The following is a 9,065-nucleotide window of genomic DNA, read 5'->3' as shown; positions in this document are numbered from 1 at the left end:
AAATGACAAAAATGACAAAAATGACAAAAATGACAAAAATGACAAAAATGACAAAAATGACAAAAATGACAAAAATGACAAAAATGACAAAAATGACAAAAATGACAAAAATGACAAAAATGACAAAAATGACAAAAATGACAAAAATGACAAAAATGACAAAAATGACAAAAATGACAAAAATGACAAAAATGACAAAAATGACAAAAATGACAAAAATGACAAAAATGACAAAAATGACAAAAATGACAAAAATGACAAAAATGACAAAAATGACAAAAATGACAAAAATTACAAAAATGACAAAAATGACAAAAATGACAAAAATGACAAAAATGACAAAAATGAAAAAAATTACAAAAATTACAAAAATTACAAAAATGACAAAAATTACAAAAATTACAAAAATTACAAAAATGACAAAAATTACAAAAATTACAAAAATGACAAAAATGACAAAAATGACAAAAATGACAAAAATGACAAAAATGACAAAAATGACAAAAATGACAAAAATGACAAAAATGACAAAAATGACAAAAATGACAAAAATGACAAAAATGACAAAAATGACAAAAATGACAAAAATGACAAAAATGACAAAAATGACAAAAATGACAAAAATGACAAAAATGACAAAAATGACAAAAATGACAAAAATGACAAAAATGACAAAAATGACAAAAATGACAAAAATGACAAAAATGACAAAAATGACAAAAATGACAAAAATGACAAAAATGACAAAAATGACAAAAATGACAAAAATGACAAAAATGACAAAAATGACAAAAATGACAAAAATGACAAAAATGACAAAAATGACAAAAATGACAAAAATGACAAAAATGACAAAAATGACAAAAATGACAAAAATGACAAAAATGACAAAAATGACAAAAATGACAAAAATGACAAAAATGACAAAAATGACAAAAATGACAAAAATGACAAAAATGACAAAAATGACAAAAATGACAAAAATGACAAAAATGACAAAAATGACAAAAATGACAAAAATGACAAAAATGACAAAAATGACAAAAATGACAAAAATGACAAAAATGACAAAAATGACAAAAATGACAAAAATGACAAAAATGACAAAAATGACAAAAATGACAAAAATGACAAAAATGACAAAAATGACAAAAATGACAAAAATGACAAAAATGACAAAAATGACAAAAATGACAAAAATGACAAAAATGACAAAAATGACAAAAATGACAAAAATGACAAAAATGACAAAAATGACAAAAATGACAAAAATGACAAAAATGACAAAAATGACAAAAATGACAAAAATGACAAAAATGACAAAAATTACAAAAATGACAAAAATGACAAAAATGACAAAAATGACAAAAATGACAAAAATGACAAAAATGACAAAAATGACAAAAATGACAAAAATGACAAAAATGACAAAAATGACAAAAATGACAAAAATGACAAAAATGACAAAAATGACAAAAATGACAAAAATGACAAAAATGACAAAAATGACAAAAATGACAAAAATGACAAAAATGACAAAAATGACAAAAATGACAAAAATGACAAAATTTACAAAAATTACAAAAATTACAAAAATTACAAAAATTACAAAAATTACAAAAATTACAAAAATTACAAAAATTACAAAAATTACAAAAATTACAAAAATTACAAAAATTACAAAAATTACAAAAATTACAAAAATTACAAAAATTACAAAAATTACAAAAATTACAAAAATTACAAAAATTACAAAAATTACAAAAATTGCAAAAATTACAAAAATTACAAAAATTACAAAAGTTACAAAAATTACAAAAATTACAAAAATTACAAAAATTACAAAAATTACAAAAATTACAAAAATTACAAAAATTACAAAAATTACAAAAATTACAAAAATTACAAAAATTACAAAAATTACAAAAATTACAAAAATTACAAAAATTACAAAAATTACAAAAATTACAAAAATTACAAAAATTACAAAAATTACAAAAATTACAAAAATTACAAAAATTACAAAAATTACAAAAATTACAAAAATTACAAAAATTACAAAAATTCCAAAAATTCCAAAAATTACAAAAATTACAAAAATTACAAAAATTACAAAAATTACAAAAATTACAAAAATTACAAAAATTACAAAAATTACAAAAATTACAAAAATGACAAAAATTACAAAAATTACAAAAATTACAAAAATTACAAAAGTTACAAAAATTACAAAAATTACAAAAATTACAAAAATTACAAAAATTACAAAAATTACAAAAATTACAAAAATTACAAAAATTACAAAAATTACAAAAATTACAAAAATTACAAAAATTACAAAAATTACAAAAATTACAAAAGTTACAAAAATGACAAAAATTACAAAAATTACAAAAATTACAAAAATTACATATATTACAAAAATGACAAAAATTACAAAAATTACAAAAATTACAAAAATTACAAAAATTACAAAAATTACAAAAATTACAAAAATTACAAAAATTACAAAAATTACAAAAATTACAAAAATTACAAAAATTACAAAAATTACAAAAATTACAAAAATTACAAAAATTACAAAAATTACAAAAATTACAAAAATTACAAAAATTACAAAAATTACAAAAATTACAAAAATTACAAAAATTACAAAAATTGCAAAAATTACAAAAATTACAAAAATTACAAAAATTACAAAAATTACAAAAATTACAAAAATTACAAAAATTACAAAAATTACAAAAATTACAAAAATTACAAAAATTACAAAAATTACAAAAATTACAAAAATTACAAAAATTACAAAAATTACAAAAATTACAAAAATTACAAAAATTACAAAAATTACAAAAATTACAAAAATTACAAAAATTACAAAAATTACAAAAATGACAAAAATTACAAAAATTGCAAAAATTACAAAAATTACAAAAATTACAAAAATTACAAAAATTACAAAAATTACAAAAATTACAAAAATAACAAAAATTACAAAAATTACAAAAATTACAAAAATTACAAAAATTACAAAAATTACAAAAATTACAAAAATTACAAAAATTACAAAAATTACAAAAATTACAAAAATTACAAAAATTACAAAAATTACAAAAAATTCAAAAATTACAAAAAATTCAAAAATTACAAAAATTTCAAATGTTACAAAAATTTCAAATGTTACAAAAATTACAAAAATAACAAAAATGACAAAAATGACAAAAATTACAAAAATTACAAAAAATTCAAAAATTACAAAAACTATCAAAACTACAAGAATTACAAAAATTACAAAAATTACAGAAATTACCATTTGACCAGTTCCATATAACGATGCAAATTGTGTTCACAGCGACAGAATTTCATCGAGTTTCATCGCATTTGTACAAATGTTGTGTAGTCTATGCCCGCTTTACGAAAACTGAATAATTTTCAAGATTGATGAAAACTGCTGTTTATCAGCCATGCATGGTTAAAAATATCTTAGCGTGCACATGCTGTGAGCTGTCAAAATTGTGCTGTCAGATCCGAATCAAAACAACGCGCATTCCGTAATTTTCGCAAAAATTGTGTTATTTCTTGTGAATTTTCGAGTTAATTCGTACTAAATTGTGAAATTCGTTGACGATCAGCTAATCCAATAGGTAGGTAGTAAAAGCTTTGTCAAATACGCCATGATGGCGATGAAAATCAATTTTAATTGTAGCTCCCGGTAAACATCGACAGTGTGCTGTGTCGTCATCATGGGTGTGCGAAAGTGCATCATCAAGGACTGTCCGTCCAGTTCGGCTCGGCCGGAGGACCGGGGCGTCACCTACCACAAGATCCCGGCTAATGAGGAGAACATGAAAAAGTGGATGATTGCCTGCCGGCTGCCGGATAATTACTACATAAATAAAGGATCCAATGTGTGCAGCCGCCACTTCCGGAAGGCGGATTTTCAGGTACCCTTCGGGCAGTTTGACTTAATTTAATTGCGCTCTAACTAAATTTACTCTTATTCCAGGATTTCAAAGGTACCAAATATGTTTTGAAATTCGGGGCTGTTCCAACAATTTTCTCCTGGACCGTTGCCAGCGGATCCGGAAGAAAGAAGAAAGAGGTTAAGAAGAAGGCAGCAGCCAAAAAACCTACTCCATCCGAAATAAAGGTGGAAAAGAAAGTTGAAAGTGAACCTGAAAAGTCGGACGATAAAGCTACGCCGTCATCGTCATCATCATCGTTGGAAACTGAAAATAAACCTGATAAGGTGGACGATAAAGAATCCAAGAAAATTGACGATGATAAACCAGTTGAGAATAAAGAAGATAAGAAGCCTGAAAATGACAAATCAGTCGAACATGGAGTTGCCGCCGACGATGTTGATCTAAAGGAGGAAGCATTGGTGGTTCCTATGCCAACTCCGAAACAAAAGTCACCAAAGCGAGCAACACCTAAAAGGCCAGCAAATTCAAGAGCCTCCGCTTCCGGATCGGCCAAGAAGACTAGACGCAGTCTGGAACCGGCTGCTGGAAAGGATAAAAAAGTTGCCTCCCCGAAGAAGTCAGTCTCCACCGTCGTAGCTCCGACGGTCAGCCAGTCTCCCATCAATTTTGTTCCTGGAACGAAAATCGAAGCGCAAGACTTCTCCGGTAAATGGCATCCAGCTAAAATCGGTGAAGTCGACACCGAAGAACGGGAGGTTTTGATACAGTTTGAAAAGAATGGTAAAAACAAATCTTCGCTCAACGACGAATGGATCCCGATGGATAGTGTACGCCTCAGGAATCCGGCTCAGGCCAAAATTCCCAACGATAAACTTTCTTTCGTCATCGGGGAAAAATGTTTCGCACGGTGGAGCGATTCAAGAAAGTTCCCGGCCACTATACAAGCCGTTTTGGAGAACGAAATGTACGAGGTTCTCTTTGACGATGGCTTTGTCAAAGTTTGCAAAGCGAGTCACATCAGCAAACTGAAGAAAACGGAGCAACAAGCTCCTCCACCAGAGTTGGATGCCTCGTTGGATATTTCTATAAAACAGGAAGAAGGCTTGGATACGACTCCAGTTCCTGTTGCTTCGGTTGCAAAACCGATTACTCCTGCACCCATTCCGGAGCTGCATATTCCGCAACTGGCCAAGGTCAGTGATTTCCCGCCAGTTCCAAAATCGGGTGAATGGTGCTGCCATTGGATGAACGATTTCCCTATTGGGGATGAAACAAGTATCGAAGTTGCTGGTGTGAAAATCAACAGCATAGTCGTAGACGATTGGCGGCTCCCCGAAGGTTGGGTCAAACACATCTATCAGCGTATCACAACCTTTGGAAAGCTGGACATTATTCTCGTTAGCCCCGATGGAAAACCTTTCCGCAACAGACAGGAGGTTAAAACTTATCTCGCCGAAAAGGGCATTCCCTACGATGCCAACGTTTACGACTTTGCGCTGCACAAAAAACGTTCCAAAGAATTGGGCTTCTGTCACTACACGGCGGAATACAAAGAAGCCATTTTGCCACCGGCTCCACCTCCGCCTCCAGAGCTCCTCAACATGGAAGTCAACATTGGCTCGGTAAAAGTTAAAATCATCGACAACCTGTACCAGTGTCCGGAACCGGACTGCCTCAAGACGTTCCGCAAAGAAAATCATTTGCAGATTCACATCAAACATTACCATAAGGAGCTGGCTAAAGGTTTGGGGAAGATTCCGGATATGCAGGATCTAGCTGCTCTGAGAACACCAGTGGAACTGCTCGATATGCCCCCGAAGGTGGCACGCCAATCGTCGTCCCGGTCGTCGCTGAAAGAGGACCCTACCGTCAAGAAGGAAGACGGCTTGAAGAAGGAAGCCGATGATGTGGAAATTAAAAGGTGAGTTGAAATTTTGGCACTATCACTATCACGGTCGTTCTCTTCCGATTTCTATAACAATTTTTAACCGGGCACAATAGCTTTAGAGACTGTCAGTGCTAAACCAACATTTTAAAACCGACAATTTCAATTTTTTTTGTTTCAGAGAACCCGTTGATTCACAGCTGGACAGTTCCTTCCCTAAGGACAAAATCGAAATCCTAGGTACCGGTGAAGACACCTACATTATTTCGGAAATCAAAAGTCCCAAACAGGAATCGCAGCCATCAACGTCCCTGCTAGAGGAAGCCCTCGAGTCCGGCAAAGCTTCCGATGTGGTTCCCCATGTGGTCGGAAAGGGCCCGGTCAAAAATGTCACCAAAATTAAACTGTTCGGTAAAAAGAAAACTAGGAACACCAAGAAAACCAAGGCAGGATTCATCTCCAAACCCTTGGCAGCTGGAGCTGCTGCTCACAAGAAAAAAAAGAGAAAGTTCAAATTCAGCCGGGACTCGATGGATTACATGGACGCCGATGAAACGATGCATTCATTTGGCACCGGAGGCAATGATAGTTTCTTCAGGCACGGCTATGGGCTGGATCCGGATGCCAGCCAGGCTACCACGAATGCCAGCATCTGTGGCCAGTACGGAGATGATTCAATCAACAGTCCGAGATTTATAAGTGAAAATGGTGAAGTTATCAAGATCGTATCGATGAAGAAGGAGGAAATCATCAATTGTCTGTGTGGATATGGAGAAGAAGATGGATTGATGGTCCAGTGTGAGCTGTGTCTGTGCTGGCAGCACGGTATTTGTAATGGTTTCGAGCGCGATACGCAAGTCCCGGATAAATACGTGTGTTACATCTGTAGGAATCCTCAAGGAGTACGAGAATCTCGACGCTACATTCACGATCAAGATTGGCTGTACGAGGGAAAACTTCCGGTTGCTAACTATCATGCACCGAGCTCGAAACACGTCACACGTTTCGACATATTGAAGCAAAGTCACATGCTTGGAGGAAATTTGCTGGAATTGAAACGTTTCATGCACAGTTTGAAGGTTAAAATTAACATTGCTGACAAGAAGGACCATCCCAAACTTTACTTGTGGTCTAAAAAATGGGAAAGTAGTCCTCCACGCGGAGGCAACGGAGATCTCTCCGGAATTGTACCTTTGAACAGTAAGTTGTCCAAACTGCTTAATTGTTTCTTATCAACAAATCATTTGATTTTTTTTTTCCAGCATCAGTTACGGGATCTACACCGACAGGTGGGCAGAAACCCATCCCCCAGATTCCGATCCCGGAAGCTCCAATCGATCCGGATGAATGTCAAACCATCCTGCTAGAGCATATTCAGAAGCAGCAAAACGCAGCAATGGCTCGGCTACAGGCCATGGAGGCCCAGATCATTGGTAATTTGAAAATTTTTATTGTAGAAAATTTGTTTTAGCCTAATCTACCGTCTCGATTTCAGCGCTGGAGGCCTACGACGACAAATCGGATCTGCTCGAGTCCCCGACTGCCAAAAACTACCCGAAGACGAAGCAAACCATCCACATGCTGCTGAACGATCTGGTCAAGCTGAAGAAGATAGCGGCCATCCATCGGAGCGCTCAGCAACCACCACCGTACTAGGAACGTTTTGAGGTTTTCGGAAAACTATAGATACAACATGCGTAAATGGTCTCCTTCTCAGTCATAGTTTTCTGGTAACTTATATCCCTTAGATTAGCTCAGTGAAAGCTGATTGGATGTATTCATAGTCGTTAAACAAAACCACGAATAAATGGCAGATCTAAAACTCGGTTTATTCTATGTAGAGAAAATGTCTACAAAAAGGAAAAGAAATCCATTCTGTTCCCTTAACCCTCATCCGCATTAGATGTCATTACCCTAATCAGCACTAGGAGTGTCAATTTGATACTACATGCTCAAATCGTTATAACTTTTGGCGTGTTCAACCGATTTAAACAAAACTTATATCAATAGAAACCTTGTAATGTCAGTAAAATATGTTTAGAACATTATATATAGCTTAAGTTATACGATATTGTTTCGCAGAGAGTTGATACAGCAGAACTACTTTCCAAATTAAATTTTTACGCACCAACAAGACGACTTAGAAACCGAATTATATTTGCCCTCAATCACCATCGCACAGATTACGCAAAAATTGGACCAATCAACAGCATGATGAACTATTATAATCAACACTGTGAAGCCATTGACGTTACAACATCTCGGCATAAACTCAAAGAGTATTTTAAGTCATTGAACTCACAAACATAATTATTTTTATATTTTTGTATAGTTTTAAGCAAAACCAACAATGTATGTGTCTACTAATGATTGACGAAATAGATAAATAAGTTACTAGTTTTCTCGTTATTCAGCATGAAAGAAAAAAAATCCGAAAAAACATGCCTCACGAAACTGCTGTAATTCATATATTACACGTCCAAAAAATATTTTCCTTATGCATATGAAAGCTGAAGTTAATGCCTACATCATGAAGACGAGAAATATTTTTTCAATTATTTTTTATTGAAATGGTCACAAAAAGTTAAAAAAAGTGGTCTTAAAAACTTACTTTTCATTCGATTCCTAGTAAATACTGTTTGAGCGATGATAGAGTTTTAGAAAAAATATGACAACAAACTTTATTAAAATTCTTACATTTTGCTGTCTTTAGATATTTGATGCAACAAAAATTGAAATTACTGGAATTTTTCCAAGTTCACCACTTTGCGCAATTTTACAAATTGAAATTTAATCTCTTTTTGTGGTCCACCGTCAGGTTGTACCCGGATTTTCAGTGCTTTCACTTTGTTTGGACCAATCAAAAGTATATTCATTGGAGAGCAAATTTAATCTTATTTAATTAAATCAAATTTGTTTGAACCCATTTTGTGGTGATACGAGACTACAAGATATAGAGAAACCATAGCTGTGAGAACAACCTGAACATGACGACATCCCAAGTAGAGAGAGTCATGGTTCAATCTGCTACACTTTGATCTTAGCCTTCACGCTCTTTTATTTTAACTCAAAATTAAGTACGACCGAGGTTCAAAACATAGTTCGATTCTATGAACTTAAAGTTAAGTACCCTTTTTCCTCCTTGCGATGGTTCAAAATGGAGTTCGAACTGCGAACTCAAAATTGATCCTTTTTTTTCCTTCGGCGAGGGAGCAAAGCTGAGTTCGACCTTATGAACTAAAAATTGAACTCTC

The 9,065-nt window shown here is 32.9% G+C and overlaps 1 protein-coding gene across 2 annotated transcripts; it reads left to right on the top strand.

The window, feature by feature from the left end:
* The first annotated feature begins 3,508 nt into the window (after positions 1-3,508).
* On the top strand, positions 3,509-7,633 carry LOC129758540 (PHD finger protein 20-like protein 1). Of its 2 annotated transcripts, none has more exons than XM_055756060.1 (6): positions 3,509-3,644; positions 3,707-3,944; positions 4,007-5,847; positions 5,993-7,011; positions 7,074-7,244; positions 7,307-7,633. In XM_055756060.1, the coding sequence occupies exons 2-6, from the start codon at positions 3,744-3,746 to the stop codon at positions 7,465-7,467; spliced, it is 3,393 nt and encodes a 1,130-aa protein (XP_055612035.1). In that variant the 5' UTR covers positions 3,509-3,644; positions 3,707-3,743; the 3' UTR covers positions 7,468-7,633. The 2 variants fall into 2 exon arrangements, with proteins under 2 accessions (XP_055612035.1, XP_055612036.1); XM_055756061.1 differs by having other exon boundaries at positions 3,519-3,644; positions 3,727-3,944.
* Positions 7,634-9,065: the final 1,432 nt, after the last annotated feature.

Source organism: Uranotaenia lowii, chromosome 3, assembly GCF_029784155.1.
Source record: "Uranotaenia lowii strain MFRU-FL chromosome 3, ASM2978415v1, whole genome shotgun sequence".
In the NCBI taxonomy this organism is placed as follows: domain Eukaryota; kingdom Metazoa; phylum Arthropoda; class Insecta; order Diptera; family Culicidae; genus Uranotaenia; species Uranotaenia lowii.
This window is presented reverse-complemented; position numbering and strand designations above follow the sequence as displayed.

What these genes read in the sequence shown, in the direction of transcription:
- LOC129758540 (XM_055756060.1), top strand. Translation starts at nt 3,744, where the DNA reads ATGGGTGTGCGAAAGTGCATCATCAAGGACTGTCCGTCCAGTTCGGCT. An exon ending in TCCGGAAGGCGGATTTTCAG is followed by an intron (nt 3,945 to 4,006) that starts GTACCCTTCGGG and finishes CTCTTATTCCAG; the next exon opens with GATTTCAAAGGTACCAAATA. An exon ending in GATGATGTGGAAATTAAAAG is followed by an intron (nt 5,848 to 5,992) that starts GTGAGTTGAAAT and finishes TTTTTGTTTCAG; the next exon opens with AGAACCCGTTGATTCACAGC.